Here is a 25961-nt window from a genome sequence, read left to right as displayed (position 1 = left end):
GAAAGGGAAGAGGAGGAGGAGGAGAAGGGAGGAAAAGGAGGAGGAGGAGCAGGAGGAGGAGGAAGCGCGCTATAGCGAGAGGGCAGCGTTCACTTCGCTCTAGGGCTGCACGGGGGTGACCGGGACGAGGAGGAGGAAGAGGAGGAGGGAGGAAAGGGAAGAGGAGGGGAAGGAAGGAAAGAGGAGGAGGAGGAGGAGGAGAAGGGAGGAAAGGGAGGAGGAGGAGCAGGAGGAGGAGGAAGCGCGCTATAGCGAGAGGGGAGCGTTCACCTCGTTCTAGGGCTGCAAGGGGTTGACCGGGAGGAGGAGGAGGAGGAAGACGAGGGTGAAAAGGGAGGAGGAGGAGGAGGAGGTGGTGGAAGCGCGCTATAGCGAGAGGGGAGTGTTAACCTAGCTCTAGGGCTGCACGGCCGTGACCGGGAGGAGGAGAGGAGGAAGAAGGGAGGAGGAGGAAGAGGAGGAGGAGAAGGAGGTGGAAGCGCGCTCCCACCGGTTTGGGCGAGTCGCGCACGCGCGCCCGGGATTTGCCTGCCTCTTGCTGTCACTTGTGTGTGTGTGTGTGTGTGTGTGTGTGTGTGTGTCTGTGTCTGTGTGTGTACGTGGTGAGAGAGAGCTAGAGAGAGGGAAGAAGAGAGAGCGAGAGAGAAGGCAAGCGTGGGTGAGTGCATGGGACTGTACCCGATGGACTGAGCCCCGGGACCCCAGCAGCACCGTCGAAAACTGCATTCGACCATTCCTCCCCCCTCCCCCCCTTTTTTTCCCCACCCCCCCACTTCTGGAGACGGGACAAGGATCAGACCAGCAGCAGTCACCGGCTTGTACCTACGAACAGGGTTCTTCTGCCTCCACTTCGACGTTTTTAGGGGGCTTGGTGCTATCATCGCTCCCACTATGAAGAGGATCTAATTTGCTGCCGAAAAACGAGCGAAGAAAAGGGAGAAGGAAGCGGAATATTTTGCGGATGCTCTACTTTCCTTGGAAATGCAAAAGATTATGCAGATTTCTGTCTTCCTTTTTCCTGTTTTTTGGGGACTGATTTTCGGAGTTTCCTCTAACAGCATACAGATAGGTAGGTAAAGGTGGGGATTGCTATAGTCTTCTTAATTGGGCTCAATTTCCTGGCGACAGTGTAAAATGAATCCATGAAAGCGTTTCGTGTAGCCTCATATAGATTTTCCTACATTCTAGATTTTAGATATCCAGGGTATGCATTTCCCCCATAGACTGTATCATGGAGCAAACCCTAGACATCTGCCCCCATAGAATATATCATGGAGAAAGCCCTCGGCATTTGCCCCCATAGAATATATCATGAAGAAAACCCTAGGCATCTGACACAATAGAATAGAGATTTGTTTTTTCTGTCTTTCTCTCTGCCCCTGGAAATTTACCGTTAATTCTGCCTGCACTACCGTCTTCTATTTATTCGGGCGCTGTAGGAGGGTTGGATGGGAACGCTGTTGCTTGAAAAGAGGCAGAGGGAGCCAAGCAAGGTCTTGAGCTAGCTTCTTGCCTCTGGGGTCCTGCCAGATCGTACGACCCTTTTTCTTCATTTCGAAGCCGCGAGCCCCACCGCCCCCGACTCACCATGCCTTTATTCCTCCTGTTAGCTCGAACCGCCCGAGGGGTGCCCTCCTGATGATCCCCCAACCTCGGTCTGCCCCTTCCCTCCCCACCTACTGACATGTTCTCTTCTTTGATGTGCTTATTCTTTGCAGGGGGTTTGTTTCCAAGGGGTGCCGATCAGGAATACAGTGCATTTCGGGTAGGGATGGTTCAGTTTTCCACTTCGGAGTTTAGGCTGACGCCCCACATCGACAATCTGGAGGTAGCCAACAGCTTCGCCGTCACCAATGCTTGTGAGTAATGAATATTCATGTCCTTCAAATAGGGAGGGGGGGAGAGAGAGAGAGAGAGGTGGGAGTGATGACTGGGGTTCGGGAGGGATGGGGGAGATGGCGTGAATTTCTGGGACCCTCATGGCGACGGGTGGTGGTGGGGAGGAGAAAGGAGGGAGTGAACACACATGGGGGTAAGGGGAGGAAGCGGTCAACAGGCCGGGACCGGTGCTCCATCCATCCCGGGGACGATGCCTTGGAGACCGGCCGTTTTGCCCCGTTGCCATGGAGACCCTCTGCCCCGCTGGACCGATCCAGGCATCAGTCGCTCGTCCGGCTTGGGATCCGGCTCCCGGAGCCAGACCGTATTCTCAGCGAACGAAATGTCCAACGAAATGCAAGGAAAAACCGAGAGCAAGGGAATCCGGCTGAGTTAAAACGGCCGGAACGCCGACGATCAGCCATTTTCCCTTTGCGATTCTCCATATTAGGCTTCTCCTTCTTCCCCAATAATCCCAGAGCCGCTGGGGAGCCCCCTCTTGGCTCCCAATAGACAGGCAGAAGTGCCAAACTACCCGGGTTTGCGGACGAAACGGTAGAAAAAGAGGGAGAGAAAGAGGGAGAGAATCTCAGAGAGAGAGAGAGAGAGAGAGAATCTGAGAAAAAGAGAGAGAGAGAGAGAGAGAGAGAGAGAGAATCTCAGAGAGAATCTCAGAAAGAGAATCTCAGAGAGAAAGAGAAAGAGAGAATCGCAGAGAGAGAGAAAAAAAATCTGAGAGAGACGGAGAGAGACAATCTCCCTTGGCAAAACTCCAGCCTCTTTGCTGGATCCCTGAACGTGCCCCGTTATTCCACTGCCCTTCCACTGTTTCATCATTTCCTGACCAGGGGCACCGTTTGGGATTTTTCTGCCGGCCGCTATCCTTGCTGTCATTCATTGGGATCTGACAATTCGGTAGGTTTCACCGGAGGACCCAGGGCCCTAGCGGAAAATGACCATTTATTCATTCAATCAATCGTATTTGTTGAGCGCTTACTGTGTGCAGAGCACTGTACTAAGTGCTTGGAGAGTACAATTCCGCAACAGAGACAATCCCTACCCAACAATGGGCTCACAAGTCTAAAGGGATCTTGGATAATAATAATAATTGCAATCAGTGCCACTTCAGACAGACCTGAAAAGAGGCCCCTCGTTTTACAAACATCTAGGCGAGGAAACCGATTGAAATCCTCTTTCCCTGCGTTTAGCCTCGATCTGGTGATCAATAATTTAAGGTCGTTTGAACAGACTTGAGCGTCATCGTCTCATTTGGAAATCGTCAGCAGGGGAGGATGAAACCTTGACCTTTGATGGAAAAAATGGGCCCCAGTACAGCGGCAGCCAAAACAGAATTCCCTTCAGTATTAGTAGGTGAAGAAAATGAAAGAGATTGAGGAAGGTGGTACTTTTTGTAACATGAAGGAGGGAGAGATTGTCTCCAAACTTTAGGCTGTAAGGGGCAAGATCGTCAATCCTCAGAGAAACTAGAAAACTCGGGTATCATTGTCAGGGCAATTTTCAACTGCAGCTTTGTATGCTCAAACAGATAAGGGCCTGTTTCAAAGTTCCATTATCTCTTGGTGGCGAGCCTTTCTCATTCCGGGTTATGAATCTGGGGAGTTAGCCGGCGGGTAACATTGTCTCGCCGCAGAAAAATGGAAAAGAAATCTGCCAGGCTTACCAGAAAACTACTTGGAAAATGGCTGAGGAAGACCTAGATTTCACTGGCAATAAATATTTCAAAGAGCTGGCCACTGTCACTCAAGGATGAAATTGGGTGAAGGGAATTTACTCCTCAGTAGTAGACCTGATAAACATTTTTAATATATTAACTGTTTCAAATATGGATGAATCCAAGAAAACCCAGGTTCTAAATAAGGGTGGGGTCAAAGATTAAACACGGGGTTTACCATTTTTGTTCAGAGCATTTTGGCTAATCCTCAATCCCGAGACTTGATGTTCAGCTAGGTCCAAAGGCAAGAGATGGCCATTCTATGGCATGCTCTTGGATGCCATATATCAAGTAGTTTGCCAGAGTAGTCCATTCTTAATTTAGATGGTGCGTGACCCTGCTCTCTTATTTATTTTCAAGGAGTAACTCTGAAAGGGAAATTGTGCACATTTTATCTCTTCTTTTGTGGGAAAACATTGGTGAAGCCCTTAATCCATGCCAATCTCACAGGCTAAAGGTGGTTACTGAAGGATTGAAAAAGAGTTTTTGCAAGTGTCATACATTTGGGTGAAATTACCGATTGTACCAAAGTGACAAAGACATTTAGTTCGACGAATCAACCAAAGGGAGAAACAGGATAATACAGTGAGTTTAATCTATGCCTGGGTTCTATTCCTGCCACTACCACTGATTGTCCATGTGCAGTGGAGCATTTACAGGGTCTAGTATATTTCGGTGCCCTCATCAGTAAAATGGGGAGGGTGATAATATTGTCAAGAAGAGCAAATTTAAATAATGGCTTGGAAAACCTTTTGAGCTCTTTGTAAGAGAGGAGCTACATAAGACTGGGAGACTGCTTTAAAACATTAGGGATAGTAGCAGGTAAAGTGTAAGCAGAAAATATTGAAGTGGAACAAAGAATATTTTTATCCTTTTGATCTTGCCTAAATCATTTAATAAGCATTCCCAGCCACTGTTTTGTCTCTTGTTCTGAGTCTGTCTACTCTGGGTTCCTGAGTTCTTGCCTCTGAAACAGTGTGGAACTACCACAGCCAGCATGATGGAATGTCATCCTCCTCTAGGAAATTTAAGAATTTATCAGTTCACCTGACATACGGAAAATATATCAATCAAATATTCATCTAATATACCACCTAACCTTTTTTTACAGATAAATTCTTCGGGATTAAGTTCACACACCATTAAGGAATGGAGATTTTTCACTGTATTTTCAGTGAACAAAGATAATTTTCATGGCATTGCTAATTTGACACTATGATGGAAAAGTAGGATTTTCTCATTCAGGCAGTAATGACTGACATAAAGATTTTACGAGATCAAAAGAATGGATTAGGGCCGTAAAATTTCAACTAAGTTATTATTCAGAGTTTTGGATAAAACAAGGACACTTGCTGCATACACATCATGCTATTTCATCCTGCCTGTGTCATTTAACCGGCCAGGCTTTTCCTTGGTTTCTTTCCACATATACCCTAGAAAAAAATCAGGCAATTGTATTGTTCTCTCCCAACAGGACATGGGCTGAAGATTCCTTTTTTATTCTTTACAATGTATGATTATTAAATGCCAATGTAGGCATTCCACTGCATGAAAACAGACATTTTCTGATTAACTTGGCATTTGAGTCCATAAATGTCTCAGTAGAATTTAGAGTAAGTGAACAATTCTCTTATGAGTCATTCACTTTTCAATCCCTCTTTTAATCTTTGAAATATTTTTCCTACCTTGTTACTGTTTGGTGATTATCAGTTGGCATTCAGAATTTGTCATTTTCTAGAGGTCTCTAAGGAATGAAATATTAGTAATATGAGCATATTTTGGGAGAGAATTTTTAGAAGAGCAATATCTTACAATATCATGCCACTGCCCCCGCTACATGATAAAGACAATTACATGTAGAAACATGTAGAAACAATAAATGAAAATTTATGTATCTTCACATGTTTGAACTGAATGCTATCGTTATCAAAACTGTTTTGCATTTTTTAAAGAGAAGGGTCTAAAGGAGAGACAGAAATTTTGAAAAAAAGATGATTTTTAAAATGTAAGATTCCGTCAATGGCAAAAAGAATAAATATCGGCAAGGACTTGTATCTGGGAGATAACCACCCTACTCGAGAATAAGGTATCAGTACTTAAGATGATTCTCGAGTTCTTCTTTCAATAAGTTTCAATAAAAGGAACAGTTAAATAAATAAGGCATAGTTTTCCCTCAAATATATACAATCAAATTACAATGCTTTTAAGTGAAAAATGACATCTTTTGAAACAACTGCATTGTGAAGATTTGACCGAGAAAACCCAATTTCCAAACTCTAATTTCTTTATCAAACCACCAGGTGGAGATGTTGTAGAAAAAGAAAAAAAAAAATACCTGTATTGTCCTCCTTCAAAGATCTGTTTCTCACCTGCACACGGTGGATACCGTTAAGAATGTGGCCAGTAACTGCTGTTGGTGTTTTTTGGATAACAACTGAACAAAACATAAAAAACTTCTAGTTGAAGTTTTTATTTGTAAGATAAATGTCAATAAGCAACAAGGACTAGAGAATAGAGGGTGGGCCTGGGAGTCAGAAGGACCTGGGTTTTAATTCCGGCTCTGCCACTTGTCTGCTGTGTGTGACCTTGGGCAAGTCTCTTAACTTCTCTGTCCTTCAGTTTTCTCTTCTGTAAAATGGGGATTAAGACAGCGAACTCCACGTGGGACAGGGACTGTATCCAACCTGAGGATCTTGTATCTGCCCCAGCACTTACTAGAGGAAGCAGCGTGGCTCAGTGGAAAGAGCCCAGGCTTGGGAGTCAGAGGTCATGGGTTCCAATCCCGGCTCTGCCACTTGACAGCTGGGTGACTGTGGGCAAGTCACTTAACTTCTCTGTGCCTCAGTTCCCTCATCTGTAAAATGGGGATTAAGACTGTGAGCCTCATGTGGGACAACCTGATTACCCTGTATCTACCCCAGCACTTAGAACAGTGCTCTGCACATAGTAAGCACTTAACAAATACCAACATCTTTATTATTATTAGAATGTCTGGGCACATGTAAGTGCTGAACATATACCATAAAAAATGCACCTTAGACTTTCTGGACTCTCAAGAGCTTTAAAATTTTTAATTTCTTTTCAAAATTAGGATTATGACATAGAAAACACAAATAAGAACAGGTGGCTAAATGACTTTCTGGAATTGGCTTTGAGCTGACGGGGTGAGTCCTCCATTCTCTATCTTGTCCAGCAAGTGGAGGTGTTGGGAAACAGCATCCCAAATTTAAGAAAACTGCCTTTTTAAGGGGTGACATAAGAGATGGGGAATACAGAATATTCACCTAGGTGCAAAGAATAGGAAAACAAACTAGCAGCAGAGTTGAATTATCATTTTTAATGGTAAGAATTTTCTTGCAAAGGAAGCCAAATTAAAAAAAAGAAAGAATAACCTGACACTCTGGAAAGCAATGGATTGGATCCCTTTGTCTGGCAGGGATGTTAACTCAAGAGAAATACATTGCGCGATTGTAGCGAATACTGCAGCACTGAGCTGAAGCTGGATTTAAAATAATTAAAATTCCAGGCATCGCTTATCGTCAGAAAATATCATGAACTTGGTTTGTTATGCTTAATGGAGATAAACACAACTGGGGTGTTAATGACTCTTCAATCTCCAGATGATATCAGCTTTTTTACGAATACTTTTTTCTTATGCTGTAAAGAGAAAGTAGACGTTCAAAGAAGACCATCCTACAGGGTACTATAAAAGCTCAATAACAGTGAGAAAATATTCATATTGTACGCTGGGCACAGAGGTAATATATGCTAGGTCTTGGAGGTTTAATCCTGCTGGCTCAAGAAGGGGACAGCATTTCCATTTTAAATCGCCTTACAGCTCTGCAGGGATCAGTGCACCATGACATTATGACAAGAGGATGCTGATTCATGCTTAAGCCTTAGATCCTCTAGTATCTCCCACCAGTAGTATTCAAATGATATCTAGAGCCCTGCAAATTAACGGAAGGGAAAAAAAAATCCCCAACATAATATTCACTTTTCACAGATTCCAGTATGTGGTGCTAAAGGCAAGCCTTTATCAAGGAAATTCTATTTAGAAGCCGCCCGATAAGGACAACAGTTTAAAAATGATTCTGGGAAACAAATGCTGTTAGGGGAGAAAAACAAAGCCACCACAGTGAAATGCCCACCTGGAGAGTCATTAGTATGTCAGTGTAAAATGAAATTGGGGTAAAAAATGTTGTTACATCCTAGCCACACTTTATTTGATTTCAAACAATGAGACTTTTTGGAAATGGTACCAAATGTTTCCTCGGAGTCCTGTTGTAATCAGTGTCTCCTTCATCTTTGCAATATATTTTCCTAAAATATCAATCCCTAGGCATTCATTTGAACATTCCCAAATAGCATCCCACACGCCAAAGTTGGAATGCTTTTCAGAATGTTATTAAAAGAAAAAAGATGGCTGCATGGACTAATAATAATCTTGCTCCCATTTAGCATATTTTTCTAAAGGTTTCTGAAGCATGCTGCAAAGGCCGGTAACTTAAAATCACAATTTATCTTTAGAGTATTAATCACTTCAATAATGCATTTTGATGCCACACAATCTCTTTTTATTCAGTCGATTATTGAAATATTATACTTTGCTGAAATGTAAACTGAGGGCCAGTTTTTTCATTTAAAGATAAGAGCAACTGCTCTCCATACTTAGATTGTGAGAGCTGTTTGGGACAGGGATTGGGCCTAAAGTGATTATTTTCTTGTATCTGCCTCAGCGTTTAGCAGCATACTTGGACTGTAGTTAGCTCCTAATAAGTAACCATTATGATTCTGTGCTAATTTGTTTTCCTTTTTAAATATCTCTTGTTCTTAAAATAAAAGTTTTTTTTTAACACAACAATGCTCTATTCTTTGACGACAAATAGAATCAAAATAACAAATCAGCATTTTAAAGATGGCAGACCAGGCCTGTAGCATGTCAGAAAAATCCCATAACTCACAAAATATGATCACTTTAATTAGTATAAAATGAGATAGGCTACAGGAAAGTAGGTGAGAAAATTTGTAATTATTCGATGCCTAAAATGTGACTTTGCTTAACAAATCTGTCAGTTTACTCGAAAAAAGTCATAAACATGACTACTTATATGATGAAATCTTTAGGATAGATTAGAAATGCATGAATTAGGAAATATTTTTTCTGAAAGGTAAAAGAATAAGTTTAATATGATATTGTGTCCAAAAGGAATGTGTATAATCAAATCAATTTCCATCATTTTAAGTGTAATTTGTGAATGTTCAGTTCCTCAGTAAAGCTTTTTATTGACTTGTCCCCAATTCTGGGTTGCTTGTTGATGGGGAACAACATTCACACACCTGCCCCAGAATCTTGGAGCCTTCCCTCCTACTTAACCAGAAATTAAGTTGAGGGAATTTTGTAGAACTTCAGCTAATATTTAAATAAAAAAATTACAATGACCAAATGATTGAAAGTGACCAGAATTATAGACCTCTTAGGAAACACCTTAGGAAAATGAAATGTCTAGGGCCTACTCACTAAAAGGATTGTGCAGAAATTGGCTTAAAAATCAGTAATCCACCCATTCTGGGACAAGCGGAGGCAGTGTTGCCTAATGAAGAGAGCATGAATTGAACATCAAAAGACCAGGGTTTGATTCTCAAATCCTCCACTGGTGTGCTGAGTGACCATGGGCAAATCACTTAACCTCTCTGTGCTTCAGATTCCTCACTTGTAAAATGTATATAAAGCACCTAGTCTTCCAACCAAGAGAAGATTGGAAACCTCATGTGAGATAGGGACTAGACTCAATCTAATTATTTCACATCTCACCTAGAACTTAGAACAGTGCCTTGCATATTGTAAACTCTGAATAAATACCATCATTATTAGTGATTTATGTTTTCCTGGTACATATACTAACCCTTATCCCTAAAATATGGCAAACAACAGGTGGTAATAAACTTGCCAAAAGAGGTGTGCCATACATTTCTTTCCAGAATTGTATTTTAGGATGAAGAGGGTAATTCTGATCTACTTTGAATATGCTTGTTTAGGTTTTTTGGGCCAGCAGAGTCAAGCAGATCAGCTTTATGTTTTGATTCAACGTTTCATATTCGTGAAAAATTTTCCAGTTTAAAACTGACAGTCAAAAGCATTTCAAAAGCAAGTCAGTGGGCCTTAAGGCTAATTGCCTGGGTTGCAGTTTTTTACAGATTCAGTGAATGATAAAGAAAAGCTATACTTTATACCCGGAACTCATTAATGCTAGTGGTGGGAGTGTAAGCATCCATGTGTAACAGGTTGTGAAGCATTCTTTATGACTGATTCCAGGGCTCTACTGAGTTCCTATGGTTTATCACCATGGTGACTTTGCTAACTAAGGATTTAAGCCATTTAGAGCTATAATGGTCAATTGGATCAATAATACGCATTTTAAAATGTCTCCAAGCACATGTTAACAAGAAAAGCTATAAGGATTTTTTCTGGAACTGCTAAAGCTATTGGTTCATGGCCTGTCTTCTAAGTACCCACTAGGTATGTATGAAAGAACATGCCTTCATGATGGTACATGTATTTCTTAGACTATACATATATGTATATGTACAATATGATAGTTGTGTTCCTGCAAACCTTTGTACAATCCAAAATTCATGTCGATAGTTGTTTCAGAGTGAAATAAGGAGTGAAGAGAAAGATTGAAAAGAGTCAAAAGAGTACACAGTTTCTACTGAATCTGTGAAATTCTAGAAAGTTGCAAGAGTGAACATTCACAATTTTCAACATTTTCACTTCCTTCAAAATGGAGGAAAGCCTGAAATAATACTAATTGAAAGAACAATTTCTCCTTTCTCCTTTGCACAAAAAGGGCCTCTCTGTACTATTCAAATGGACCTCAAAACATTTCTGTTTGCCAACATGTGCCCTTGAGTGAAACTTCGAACTAGGGAGGGTTTATAGTTGAGCAAACAGGCAGTTCCCCAGTGTGCACTCATTTCCTTGGTTTTCAATTCCACATCCAACAGAAGACAGAAAATTGCTTATTTGCTATCTTAGGTTAGCCATAAGAATGATAACAAATGTCATGTGGGACAGGGAAGTTCACGATCTAAGGGAGAGGGAGATCTGGTATTCAGTACCCATTTTACAGATCAGTAAACTGAGGCACAAAGACATGAAGTGACTTGCCCAGTGGCACACAGGAGGCAAGTGATGGGTCCAGGATAATAATGATCGCTAATTGGTAAATGCTTACTGTGTCCCAACCACTGTACTCAGCAGTGGAGTAGATTCATTATAATCAGGTTGGACACAGTCTCAGTCCCAAATGGGGCTCATAACCCAAGGGATGAAAACCCTGGTCTCCTGACTCCCAATCTTACGTATTTTTCAATGCTACTTTTCATTTTTATTGTTGCTTATTTTGTACTAAACGCTGGGAGAGTGAGTTGAGTTAGTAGACATGGTCCCTGCCCTCAAGGACCTTATAATATAGTGGGGCAGACAGACCCTAAAATTAATTACAGGTAGAGAGAAACAAAAGAGGTGTAAGATATATATATGTATGTGTGTGTGTGTATATATATATATATACATACACACATATATATGTGTGTGTGTACATATATGTGTATATATATACATATATATATATATGTAAGTGTGTGTGTATGTATGTATACGTATATGTAAATGCTACCGATAAGGTGGGTGGGAAAGATGGAGAAGCAGGACTTATCATGGATTATTAAACTCTTAATATTTGATTGATCACCCATTGAACATATGGACCTAAAGTAGTCACCCTGAATAGTGGCAAGATTATTCAACTCTTAATATTTGATTGATCACCCATTGAACATATGGACCCTGAGTAGTGGCGATTTCCCAGGACACTAACAGGTGGTTGACCTAGAGGATATTATCAAGGTTTGTTATCTATCTATTAGAGGCTGTGTTTCTGCTTTACCTGCTTTTCTTCCCCAACTTAGATTGTGAATTCCTTATGGAATTGATCTACATGTAGTGAAATCTATAGGTAGAACTTTATGGAAAAAGTTATTGAAAGTCACTGTTTAGAAAACCTTACTGGCAACTTGCAGAGAAAGAGGAAGTGGAAAAAAATGGCAGGAGAAGTAGAAAAGGGAAAGGAGGCAAGAATATTGGTGCTGAGGCAAGAAAATGTTAATACCACACTGGAATAGTCAAAGACACATTTGAAATTCATATTGAAGTTCTATCATTGCAAACTCAAATACAATTTTTTTTTCTAACTCAATTTCAACATTTAAACAATTGGACTCAGTGCTGATCTTAGGGCTGAGTGAAGTCAATCACCGACCAGGGCAATGTGGTAATCAGAGACTATCTGGCAGCGTCCTGAAAACAACCTGAACTCTGAGTCTACTTCAGGAGTTGGAGTCTGAGGGAGTATTTTTGGAGACTACTAATTCTTCCTCTGTTCTTGCTCTCCTGACTGTTGATTCTTATGCTTGGTTTGCAGGGAGAAGGAGGAGAAGCAAATCAAAAGTTACTTCTACCTAGCCAATGTTGATTAGACTTTGTGTCATTTTCAGTCTGTTACTGTTGGGTCTTCTCTTCCCTTCATCTTCTGGGTAGGTTTCTTCAACTCTGAAGATGGAGGAAGCAGAAGCCACCAAAGTTTTCCATCAGGAGTCTCAAGCCTGTAATTAGGGAAAGAATCCATTTAAACATTTGATCATTACAGTTCAAACTTCCACTAAAAGTACTTTGAAAATTGGATTTCAGTCCAATTGCCCTAGAGAAAAATGAGACTCCAATTCTTCGGGACTCAGCAGCTTTATGCTTTCCTTACACTTTTTCCCATTCTTTTCATTGCTGAAAACTGAGGTGATAACGGACTGGGTTAGGTCCATGACATAAGGAAGAATGCTGAAAGAGAAGCTATGAGATTGAGGATTCCCCAAGAGAAACTGCAACACCAGAGTGTAATTCTCTGGTGATTCTAGACAGATTGATCTAGATAACAGGTGCCTTATATGCTGAAAGAATGTGAAGCACAAAATTTTAAATGTCTGATATCCAATATTATATGTGTGCTCTTCAAAAAAAATTGAACAAAATTTTATAATGCACTCAGTAATATTGTTTGATTCTAAGGAATAATTTACTCTATTTGCCCTGAAAACACTGATTTGTCTAATTTTATTAGCCATTTCTGACCACTCGAAGTGGTTTAATCTCCACTTTAACTTTCTAAAATTTTAAAGTATTTTAGTTTCCTGAGAACCTCTGTCATAGTCGGTGGTTTAAAAGAAGAATTCTTGTTGGCAGAACTAGGGCATAAATCTCTTGAAATGTAAGGTATGACTGGGATAGGTGACTAAGAATCCTTCAGGATACAGGCGTGAGCTTGAACAACGATTTGAAAGGAAGGAGAAATGTTTCCCTGAAGAAAATTCACCAATGTCTCCTTCAAGTGGACATTTTGCTATAATTTTATCATATTAACATATTACCATGCTGCAAACAAATCTTCCTCAAATGAATAATATGCCAAAGAATGTCACTCTCAAAAAATGGATATGCTTACATAACAAAAGAGCTGAAGTGCCACAGACCTTTAGTGAAACTGTGGCTGTGCTTGTGTGTTTCCAGACTATCACAATTACCTCCTGGCAGTAAATTAAGGTGGCATTAGCTACCTTAGGTCTGCACTGGATGTTTCATGCTGCCAGCTTTAATCCACGTCTAAGGAATCGAAGTTGACCCTTTTTCAGACAAAAAAAAAAGAATGACTTGCCTCTTTCAGAGTGCTTTTCTACTCTGCATTAAATTAGACTATTTTTGAAAGGAAATAATCAGCATAAGGCATTATATGTCTACCAAATGAATACAATTCAGGCCACGAGGACTGACCTTCAGTCCAGAGGACAGTTCCCGGGAGATACTACTCTGGAACTGGTATAAAATTCCCCTTTTTTCTGATGTTGGGAAATTTTTTTTCTGTAACAGCGTAAAGTTAGTTCATGTTTTACACTGGCAAAGGAGCTTGAAATGCCAAGCTCTATTATGTTTTACTATTTAGAGTTTGAGAGGGTTCACTTTCTTAAAGATTGATTTCTAGTGGCATTTGTAAAAAGAAATACTTTTATGCATAATCGATCAATTAATCAATGGCATTTACTGAGCTCTTACTGTGTATATTGTATTAAGTGCTTGGAGTTCAGTAAGCCCAATCTGTAGCCCTCTAGCCTGTAAGGTCATTAAGGTCAGGTACTGTATCTACCACCTCTGTTATATTGTACTCTCTCAAGTATCTGTATCATCATAAGTGATTGTTGAAAAATGGGTCAGGTTATAGCTTATTGATACTTGAATTAAAATACAGATTTCAACCCTGAATCACCAGAACACCAATCAGAATAGATCAATCCTTGGCTGGGAAAGCAATCCGGTTCGTGCCTGATACCTTGCCAAACAGCTCAGCACTTGAGAACCTAATTCCAAAGCATCTTAGAAGTGCTGCTGGGACACTAGGGTTCTGGTCCTCAGATTAAACCCCCTTTTCCTCAGCTTCCCCTCCCTTCTGTGTCACCAAGACTTGCCCCCTTTGCTCTCCCCACCCCAACCCACAGCATTTATGTACATATGTATATATATCTATAATTCTTTTTATTTATATTGATGCCTGTTTACTTTTTTTGATGTCTGTCTACCCGCCTCTAGACTGTAAACTGGTGTGGGCAGGGATTTTCTCTCTTTATTGCTGAATTGTACTTTACAAGCAGTTAGTACAGTGCTCTGCACACAGTAAGTGCTCAATAAATATGATTGAATGAATGTGCAGTGAATGAGGATGAATGTCCCCATGCTGTGGGTGACTGGTGTGTCTAGATTGGACCAAGATAGATCCTGGATCCAGAAGTCACTCGAGAATGAGATAGAGCTGGGCCTGACTTTCACCAGTTTACACAGAGGGTGAATAGAGCTCATGGACTCTGGCTCAGTCTGGATTCCTAATGACCTTCCCCGAGTCCATCTTACTCTAGGCAAGCCCTTCCTTGGAACCTTGAAAGAGGATTCTGGTCTTCCTGGCCTGGTATTTACTGAAGGTACGATTGACTTGACTGACTGACTGTCTGACGGGACTAGGGGCTGGATTATGCTGCCTCAGGCTTCCATCACAGATCCCTGTGGCAGGCTGGTGCTCCCAGAAGTTGTCTGAGGGTTCAGGGGCTCCAGTGGGATTTTCCAGTAGATGGTAGTTCTGCCTTGTGGGAACCTGCATCTCTAGAACGTCATGACAAAAGGGCAGTTTTGAATTTTGACATATGCTTATTGATGTAGATGTTTATTGGAAGAGTGAATTGCTAAGAAGCCCCTCCACTGAAAGTCCTCAGAGATGTGGTTCCATAAGCATATATTTGAAAATATATTGATGCTTCCAGTGGCCTAAGAATTAACCAGACTTCCATCTGGCTTTTTTGGGGTGGATTCCTTTCCAGCGGGACAATCTCCCGAGCTTTCTTTAGGCTAGGTTCACAGCCTGGCTGATTTCTGTGAGTTTTTCAGTGAGTTTTCCACATCTTGACTCATAATAAGCACCTAACCAGTGTTGTTATTATTTTTTTCTCCTTTTTCAATTCCTTTTTCTTAGTTATGTCCTTTTGTGCTGATAACCCAGCACTAACACTATCACTTTGGTTGCCTTGTAAATCTAATAAAGATATATATCTTTAAAGACAAAAGGGCAAGAAAGAAGGCAGGCTACTATGATTAAGTGAGGGCATTTCAGATTATTTACTGCTTGTAGATCAGCATGCTTATTTCAGGGTGAAATCTAAAGGGATATTATCAATGATGCCACTTCAAAATTTGCTAAATCAGTATCCTCAGGTGATAGGATGCTCTGGTTGTCATCTTTTTTGGATTTGCTTATTTTTAAAATGGAAACAAGTTTGCTCTTAAATAGATCTGCAGTTGAGTATGATACCTTCCACCTTGGGGGTGACCCTCTCCTGCCTGAGGTAACCAACTATTGCTCTAAGTCAGAACATACTAGACTACTAACATTATGGGTCTTTTGAATGTCTGCAACCTTGGTGCTGGTAAACTCACTGTATTTCAGGGCCTCATTGATGGTGTTGGTATTTGAAAGCCCTTACTATGTACAGAGCACTGTTCTAAGCGCTGGGGTAGATACAGGGTAATCAGGTTGTCCCACGTGAGAGCTCACAGTTAATCCCCATTTTACAGATGAGGTAACTGAGGCACAGAGAAGTTAAATGACTTGCCCATAGTCACACAGCTGACAAGTGGTAGAGCCGGGAGTCGAACCCATGACCTCTGACTCCGAAGCCCAGGCTCTTTCCACCGAGCCACGTTGCTTCCCCGATGGTGCTTCTGTCTTCTATTTGATTGATTTGATTGTATGACCCAGTGGTGATGTTGTTGACTCTGTATAAAAGGCTAAATCCCTAGCCATACAATAACAGTGATATTTGGTATTTAAGTGCTTAGTTTAGTGCTTTGCACATAGTAAGTGCTCAATAAATATGATTTAATGAAAAAATTTGCTTCTTTTATGCCAAGGACTGTGCTAAGTGCTGGGGTAGATACAATATAATCATAACTAGTCCTGCCCCGATGGGATCCTCAGCCTAATAGGGAAAGAGAAAAGATGTTGAATGCCCACTTTTCAGATAAGGAAAGTGAGGAACAGAAAAGTTAAGTGAGTTGCCTCAGGTTCCATAGGAGGCAAATGTCAGTGCTGGGGTTAGAACCCAAGTCTTCTGACTCTCAGGCCTGTTTTATTTCTACTTGGTACTGTTAGTCATATAAAAGAGTGTTAGCAAAGTTTAAGGGACCTTCAATTTGCTGAGATACCTGATGCTCTGTTTTGTGCAAAATTTTTGTCAGTTTCCCACCAAACATGATGGCTTTTTTGTACTGAAGCAGAATTTGAGACAGCATTAGACTCCAGGATGAAAAACTTTGGTTTGATTGTGGGTTTCCCTGGTGCAGGAAAATCTGATTTTGGTTATGTTAATGCTATACTGACTCAGGGATGTGTTTCAAAATCACCTGCAGTTCTTTTATTCATGATCCACAAGGGCAGCATTGAAAGTAAGCTAAGATTGGTCAGAACTCAACACCGATAAAAGACACATCCCTGTCATGGGTGTTTTGGGACAGTGGGAGTAGGGGGACTAGGGTTGGGGGCACTGGTGGGAAGGCTGAGGAGGAATGGATTCCCTTCTTAAGTAGGGTATGGTCAGCTCTCCTAGGTTGCCTCCTCTCCCATTTCACTCCAGTGAGGCTCTTGGCCATATGCTTGGTGTTTTCTTCATTGGATAGTTGCACCCCCGCCAGTCATCATGGCTGTCTACGCTACCTCCCTTAACCCCCTCTAGTCCAGCATCCCAGTTAGAAATTTTGCTTTTACTTTCAGCCCCACTCAAGAACGTTCAGCATACAAGTCTGACTGTAAGCTTGTTGTGGGCAGAGAACATGTCTACCAACTCTGCTATGTTTTGTTTTCCCAAGCACTTACACACAGTAAGCGCTCAATAAATATGATAGAACAGGTCCAATAAATACAGTTGAATTCAGTTTACCTGTGCCTCAGATTACTCATCTGTAAAAGGGGGATAAAATCCCTCTTCTCCCTTCCTCTTTGACTGTGAACTCCATGAGGTACAGGGACGATGCCCAATCCACTTATATCACTCCTGGAGCTTAGTACAGCACTTGGCACAAGTAAATGAATAACAAATATAATAATACAATTATTATATAATATTATTATTATTGTATTTGTTATGCAATTATTAATATCATATGTTTTTACTAAGGCTTTCAGTGATGCTCAAATATTATTGAATAAGCAGAGTTTCTAGGATATTGGCATCCTCTTCTGAAAACAAGAACCATTTCACACTTTCAAGTGTGGCAGCATAGATAAGTTAAAAACATGGGACTGGACCTCTTACACTTCAGTGGGAATGGGAGAAAGATAAGTCAAAACACCTATGCCCGGACTGGACCAGCCAGACAAAACCGTAAGATCACAACTATGGCAGTTTCGTAGTAGTTGTCAGTGTTCTGATGACATCTAATTGTTTTGTAAGGTTCATGAAAATAGTCTACTGGTCTCAGCATTGCCCCCTACACTTTTCCTGTGTTTGTTTGGCCACAGAGATCATGCAGTATTTTGTCATGAAGCAACACTGCAATTCTGTGAGCCGAGGCGAATGATATTTTTCAGTAGCTTGCCCAAAGAAGCCTTGGTTAGAATCTTGTCGGAAATGAAGAACTGTAAAATTCCCCCAGTCACCTCTTAAATATGTTCTTGAAAGTGATAACTGTAGTTTCATCTTTATAATATTGTATCATTTCCTCAGTGTTCCAGATGTTGAAGAACAGCCCTTACAAATGATTAAAGCATTATGTCCCCTTCTTAGACAGTGCTTCAGGGGTGTCAGAGCTGGGGGCTTTTCGTTGTTTTTGACTGATCATCTCCAATGGTGGAAATGTGGCCAGTACACATTTGGTGCAGCATGAATGACGGATGTTCAGAACTTTGTTTATCACAAGGGTGCAGTGAGGCACTGAAGCCAATAAACCCTCACTGACTCCACGAAAGAACTTAACTCCCAGCATCTCTGGCAACTCCAGGCAGTTCCTCTGGTCCACTGCTGTTGGTCGGGCAGGCCGAAGGATTTCAGGGGTTATTTTCCTGCCACTTTTTGGCTCTAATAGATTCCAAGCCAAGGAGCCATCTGGAGCAGGCAGATCAATCAATAAATTGTTTAAAGAATGACTTACTGGCTCGGAATCAACAAGAGCAGTAAGATGGAAGTGGAAGAACCTCTGTTCCTCTACCCCTTGACCATGCCAGCTCTCAGATCTTCTGCTACTTTCCACTTCCAAGGGGCTCCAATGTAGTCCTACTCTGATTAGGTGACACCTCCAATCTGTCTCTGTGCAGTGAATATCAGCTGTGGCTGGTGGAATGATTGAGTACTTAGCACCTCTGGAAGGGCAAACCTGGAGATCTGAGGGCCTGTGCAGGTGGTCTTCATCCTCTCCTATGGGGATAGAGCAAGTCCTCTCCCCACGATTTGCAGAAATCGGAGAGGAGCCTTGTCTAGGTCATTTTCGAAAGGGCAGGGCAATGCTGGCCTCACTCTCTCCATTGGTGAGTTAATATTCCTCTTAGCACTGGGACCAAACCATCTTCTCTACTCTCGACAGGAACTCAGAGTAACAGATGCTGTTGTTTTTGGCAAGCTGGGGTTTCTATTGCTGGGAAAGCCCTTGGACTTCTATACCAGAACCTCCCTTCTCTTGCTCCTCACTCTCCCCTTAAATCTACCTACTATTCTGTTAGGAAAGGTAACAGCTCATAAAACTTTGCCCAGGAAATCCAGGTTGAGGTGAGGGCTGTGGGAGCTGCCTCCTTACCCCTTCACACCTGGGCTAGAAAAATAGCTGGGCTGATATCAGTTAATAGGTGATTTCTAGGACTCCCTAAGCTGAAGTAGCCTGCCTTGTTACCTGGCACATCTCTCTCAGTGGTTTGCTGTTGGGAACAAAGTTTCAAGTTTTGTGCCCAGCAGATATCACTTGAGGAAATATGGTTCAACCAATGAGTTTAGCTCCTCTAACAGTAAGGGATCAGAAAATTCCTTCTTCCCTTAGAAAGTTGTCAAGAATGTGACCCTGAGCCTTGAAATCCAGGCATTGGCCTGGGAATCAGAAGGACCTGGTTTTCAATTCTGGTCCTTCTGCTGTGTGACCTTGGGCAAGTCACTTTACTTCTCTGGGCCTCAGTAATCTCATCTGTAAAATGGGGATTAAGAGTGTGAGCCCCATGTGGGACAGGGATTGTTTCCAGCCTGGTAAACCTATATCTATCCTAGTGCTTAGTAGAGTGGCTGATACATAGTAAGCATGTCACAAGTACTTTAAAAAACCAGCAACACAGATTCCACCAGTTTTTGATCCTTAAACATAATGAGGGAAAGGAAGACCATGAGTAACCTAGAAACTGCTTTTTGACCAATTATTTTAAACTTCTTTTTTACTAAGCCTTTTTCCAGTGTGCCTAACCGACAACAAAATTAACTGATTTGAATATCATCCCTCCTTCCTCTTTCTTCAACCCCCAGTAGAGGTCCTAAAGTACTGGCCAACCAATGTTGTGTGGAAGGAGAACCGAACAAGCTTGAATGCTCCACAAACAAAATTAGCCACCCTTGACTTATTGAAATTTGACTGGATCACCTTCTTTTTCTTCGAGAGAGTAATTCGAGAAAACACACATAAGGATGGGGACCGAGCTCTCTCAAATCATATCATTTTATATATGTTCCTGTCATTCACATGAGATGAATTTCAAATTTGCCATGAAGTTAGCACAGGCCAGGGTGTGGAAGGTATTAGCCCAGGGTTGCTTATTCCCCTAGAGCAGGCAGAGCTGAAGAAAAGTTTTCTTATAAGTTCATCACAATCATAGTGGAATAATTTTTATTCCTGAACATCTTGCGATTCGTTGCCAGAGTGTAACAGACTGTCGAGTACAGTTAGTGCCCAGTATCAAAGGAACAACATTTGATGTTGATTTTCTTCACATTCCTTGCAAGGCTTTAGACCCATAAACCAGTGAGGAGATTTTGGTGACATATAATGAGAGCATTTGAACCTTGGGAAGATCTCATTTTGCTGCATTACTATTCATGTAATTCAAGAAATCTCTCCTTTAGCTCAGTCTCTTGAAATTTCCTAAGATAAGGGCTTTTTTTCTGTCTTGGCAAGACAGGAAATAAGACTTTAATGTGGTATTTAAACTAAAGCTTTCATATTTGGGGCAAGGACAATGTATATTGGCTATGTGGGGCAGGGACTCAGATGTTTGGACTTTTTCCACACCTTTTCTGTTGAAATATCCAACCTCTTCCCAGCAAGTTTGGAGTCAGGTGCCTTTGGTCCCTTGAAAGAGAAAGGCTCAGACTCTCTCCTTTCCCTGAAGCTTTCAGAACTGATTCATGTTTTATTTGTTTTATGCAGAGCTCCCTTTTGGGGAGTGTGTGGAGAAAAATGTGAAGGTCATGTAGACATGACAAGAACAGCTTGCTAGTGAGAAAAACAGAAGGTGATTTAACATATTCTGTCTTTTTCATACATAACACTGGGTCTGTCCTGCATAGTGTTCCAGTTTCCAAAAGAAAGAAAAGAAAGGTTGCCTAACAAATGGCACATGTGTGACCAGCCATATTACCAGGCTACCTTTTATTCTCATAAAACAGGCCTGGGAGCTAACAATTTTTTTTGGTGTTTTATCTGGTCAGAGGTATGTTGGGTTCCTATAGAAAAGGTCCATGCAGTGTGTCTACCTGTGTGTGCATCTCCTTCCTGAATCGGGAGTGAGTACAATAGAGAGTTGCTACGCAGAAGCATGATGACCCTTTTTTCCCCCTCCATGCCCCTTCCATCCCTACCCACCCCATCTTTCTTTCTCTTTGCCCAATCTCCATGTCAGATGGCATCTGATGTATGACATCAGGATCTCTGAGTCAACCTCAGAGGAAACTGATTAATAAGTGGTCCATGCCTAGGTTAACTGTAATTTGACTCACTGATCCAAGCCCCGCTGGTATTAGGTAGGTAGCATTCAGCTTGACCTGGGTAGAACTATGGATCAAGTGCAATTTCTACCAAAAGATAATTTCCAAATAAATTAAGTTGCCTTATGTAGATCCACCCAATGGATGTGAAATTCACAGTCAAAAATGGAGTGGAGCATTGAAGCAATTTATCTGCATGATGAAGAAAAAAGTTTTGGTGTAGAAAGAGAATGATGGTTATTTTGACCTGAAGATGATGATGAAGAAAGCAAGAGAAAAAAAAGTTCTAACTACCATGCATACTCCATTGTATTAGAATACAAAGAAGCCTGGTAAATCTTACTTCCACTAGATTGTCAGCTCTTTAAGGGCAAGAATAATGTCTACTTAACTGTATTGTACTCTCCTAGTGCTGAATAGCAGGCTCTGTACACAGTAAGTGCTCCATTAATACCACTGATGGATTGAGCTAGATTTTGTCATCTATAGTGTATCTTGCAATGTGTTTTGTTACACACTAGCCTAAAGGGAGTAGACCACCCATTGAGCATACTGTATGTCTTCTATATTGTATCAGCACAGTGGTGTGTATCAAGCACTTGCTTTAAAAGTACCCACTAGACACTTAACGTACCGAGTTTATGTTTGCTAGCTTGAGTTCAAATCAAGGTGCGAGCCTATACATATCTCTGTATTTCAAGTCCCGGTAATATTGAGGAGCAGCTCCCTGTCTACCATAATGGCTATTAAGATAGGTTGTTTTGGGTGCCCTACTTATTTTTGAAGTTTGTTTATAAATGGAATTGAGAGGGGAGTATAGTAGCATAGTTTCCAGTAGGGGAGCCATGTTTCTGAATCCTTTACCTTTAGGAAATATTTTAATCATTCAGGTTTTCCTTTGTTTACTTTTCACAGGAAATATCGATGCCAGAATGCCAAGAAGTGGCTTGGCTCCTTGGATCATTAGGCACCCATTCCTTCTACCATTTTGATCACTGTCACCTTCAACACTAGTTTTACTGAGTGCTTACAGTGGCAAGAGCACTATAGCGATGCTAAGAAATTTATGTAGAAATAGCAGACAAGGTCCATGTACTAGAGTGGCTGACAATCTATTTCATGAGACAACAAAACAAGCAGCTCGAAAAGCATGAACATGGACAAAAAAAAAACAAGTCCAGAAAAATAAATGAAGAGCAAACACATTTGAAAAGGAAAAAGGAAACACATTTGAGGTTACTCTAGGGGAAGATGTGAGAAGATTATTTTCATTATATATTTAATCTGACAAGGCTTCAAGGAGGTGGTGGCTATTGGATGGGCTTCAAACCAGGAAAGGATGTGATTTGGCAAATCAAAGGGGAAAGTGCATTCTAAGGAATGGCAAAGGAATACACGATAGGTCAGTGGGTGGGGCAAAATGAAGGTCCTACTTTGTGGGTCTGTGTTGTTGTATTTCTTCATTCCTGGTGAATTGACTGCATTCCAGGACATCATGGTTGGTAATCTTGTCTTGCCAAGTGGACCATAAAGGACTTTGGGAAAACTACTCAAGAAGCTGACTGTGTCTTCTGTATTAGGTCCAGATTTCAGCCGTATAAAATGTTGAACACCACTTTAGATAAAAGATCTTTAATTTGGTTTGGAGCTTGTTCATGTGTTGTCACAAAACTCTGCCAATCTCTCGTAAAACCATGCTGAACTCATGGATCCTGTTTTCTTCTTCTTTTCTGACAAAATTGGATCAATTGTGTCCAGGCTGGCAGAATTTGGTGGAAAAAAAAAAAAGACCTGAGTTGCCGATTGGAATCTTTGCCTGTGTTACAGGGTTCCCTGATGTGGAATGTTAAATTATCTCAGTTATCTCCATGGCTCTAGGTGGATGCCAAAAAAAGGGATCATAGCCATTTGGCATGTCTTCTTGTGTATGTGCTTCTTGTGACATTTACAGTCATTTGGACACCCAGTTGGACTTCCAGTTGGACACGCAAGTTGGACATCCAGTTGTAATAATGGGTAGATTAGTACTCATGACAATTTGCAGCCATGGCAGGGCTCTCAGAGGTTTCCTTGCTAGTGCACCTCAAGATTGTTCCAGTAGTTTTTAGGCAACATGCCATGACTTTTAGATTTGATTCTCCTCAAAGACACGGGTAGCATTTGAGATGCTACTGGCCAATCCTGTACCCCAAGGGCTGGCTACTGAGGTCTGGAGGGAAGCCAACTATCCGCCCATCCCAGTAATAGAGAGCTCTCCAGATTTGTAGGTTCCAAGCACACCGATTTCCCTGGTTCTCTCTTTGGTAATAAACTGATACTAGTTTTTATTTAGCTAAAGATTTCAACAGCAACAGTAGTTGCAAAACAGAATCTTAAACTAGATCAAATATTTATACTCTTCCATTCCCCTGATCTGTATTTATTTTAATGTATGCCTCCCCCTGTATCAATCAACTAATCAATCGCTCATATTTTTGAACACTTAACTGTGTGCAGAGCACTATAGTCTGTAAGCTCTTGTGTCTACCAACTTTTTAAATGTTTTTTTTAAACGCTTATCATGTGCCACACGCTATTCTAAGAACTGGGGTAGATACAAGTTAACCAAGTTGGACATGGTCCGTGTCCCAAACGGGGCTCACAGTCTTAATCCCCATTTTACAGATGAGGTAACTGAGGACCAGAGAAGTGAAGTGACTAGCTCAAGGTCACACAGAAGACCAACTCTATTATATTGAATTTTCCAGCACTTAGTAGAGTGCTTTGCACATAGTAAGCGCTCAATAGGTACCACTGATTGATTAATTAATTGATAGATCCAGAAGTAACCACCTATCCTTGATCTGGTAGTCACTTCTATTTGCAACCTAAGGAATTAACTGCCCCATGAACCATTTCTCTATTTCTGAGAGCATTTACTCTGTGAGCACACCCTACCCAGTTCTTTCCTGGTAGTTTAATCAATCGATCAATAATTCAATGCACTCTATGGCATGTCAGCCTTCCTTAAGAGCACAGCATCATGCTTCATTCCTATCTCAAGCAAGGATGGTCCATTCTCGTCAGCTCTGGGTTTCTGCCCCGCTTTCCTTTCCCCTTTATCCTTGCTCAGTTCCTCCCCTAAAATTGGCAGGGCTCCTGCTGATGCCATCCAGTGAGGTGGTTTGAAATCCTAAACAGCTCTGGCTCTGGGCCTTTCTCCTATATATATATATGTGAAGGTGAGTCTTCTGGCCTGGCACAGCAACTACATGCTGAGTCGTCAGCAGGATTTAGTTGATTGTTTCCAAGACTTCCTAGGATGCTCATAGCTCTGACTCAGCATTAAGATCCCTTGTGCATCCCCAATCAGAGGTCCATAAAATAGCTAAATATATTTGGCTCTCTTGGGAAGAGAGTCTCATTTGGGACTGGGATTGCTTTTGACTTGATTTTCTGTACTATCATTGTTAAGCACTTACTATGTGCCAAACACTGTTCTAAGCACTGGGGTAGATTCAAGGTTATCGGTATGGACACAGTCTCTGTCCCACATGGGGGCTCACAGCCTAGGTAGGAGGGAGTAGAATCTAATCTCCATTTTACAGATGAGGAAACTGAGATGCAGAAAAGTTGAGTGACTTGCCCAAGGGCACACAGCAGACAAGTGGTGGAGCTGGAATTAGAACTCAGGTCCTCGGACTCCCAGGACTGTGATCTTTCCATTAGGCCACACTACTTCTGTATGTGCTCCAGTGCTTAATACAGTGCTTAGCACATAGTAGTGCTTAACAAATACCTCCATTATGAGATAATCCAGCTAGTTCTCAACTGTATGGCCACTAGTACATACTTTTTCCCATCACTATCTGAGTAAAGCAGCAGTAAAGATCCTGTTCTCTTAAAACAAGCCCTACTTGTGACTGTTCTTCTTTAAAATCCTTTATAACGGTCCACAGTTACAAATCTAGACTTTTTCCACTTAGCCTACTATTTTTGGCTTTGAGTTCCTATAACTGCTGAATTTTTCAACTAAAAAATTAGTTTGCTTTGTTGAATTTATATTGTCATCTGAACAATTAACTTGATATATTAGAGAATTTAAAAACCATATTAGAAGCTTGACTATTTAATTTTGCATTATGTCTTAGTCAATGTATTCAATTAATTATTATTGTTGATTTTTTTTGAGACTTCATTTCATATCATTCATAATTTAGTGTGAAGCTTGGTGGATATTTCTACCTCAAGAGAAGGAATCTCATTACAGTAGCTATAAACACTCCCAGGGACTACACTTTCTTCCTAGGCATAGGTATATGTGTTACAATCAATTCTGCAATAATACCTTGGGTTTTTTTTTAAACAATTTACACTGGACAGCAGTATGGCCTCATGGAAAGTGCACAGGCCTGGAAGTCAGACGATCTGGGTTCTAATCCCAACTCCATTCCTTTTCTGCTATGTGACTTTGGGCAAATCACTGAACTTCTCTGTGCCTCAGATCCATCATCTGCAAAACAGAGATTCAATACCTGTTCTCCCTTCTCTGCAGAATCTGAGCCCAATATGGGAACTGATTAACTTGCATCTAACCTAGTGCTTAGTACAGTGCTTGTCACAAAGTAAGCATTTAACAAAAGTCTCGATTATTATTAGTATTATTATTACGTTTTGGGTGGGTGCTATTGAGAAATTAAGGTGCTTCCAGGCAGCATGGCTCAGTGGAAAGAGCTCGGGCTTAGGAGCCAGAGGTCATGGGTTCTAATCCAGGCTC

General features: G+C 41.3%; 1 protein-coding gene across 1 annotated transcript in view; it reads left to right on the top strand.

Annotated features, from left to right (window-relative positions):
- The first annotated feature begins 213 nt into the window (after positions 1-213).
- The window catches only part of GRIA2 (glutamate ionotropic receptor AMPA type subunit 2), a 104248-nt gene continuing 78500 nt past the window's right edge, over positions 214-25961 (top strand). The window contains 2 exon segments of the mRNA XM_029076656.2: positions 214-1069; positions 1719-1859. Coding sequence (XP_028932489.1) covers positions 982-1069; positions 1719-1859 — 229 coding nt within the window. The 5' untranslated portion in view covers positions 214-981.

Source organism: Ornithorhynchus anatinus, chromosome 12 (genome assembly GCF_004115215.2).
Source record: "Ornithorhynchus anatinus isolate Pmale09 chromosome 12, mOrnAna1.pri.v4, whole genome shotgun sequence".
Classification (NCBI taxonomy): Eukaryota; Metazoa; Chordata; class Mammalia; order Monotremata; family Ornithorhynchidae; genus Ornithorhynchus; species Ornithorhynchus anatinus.
Note: the sequence above shows the minus strand (reverse complement) of the source record. Positions and strands in the feature narration are given on the sequence as shown.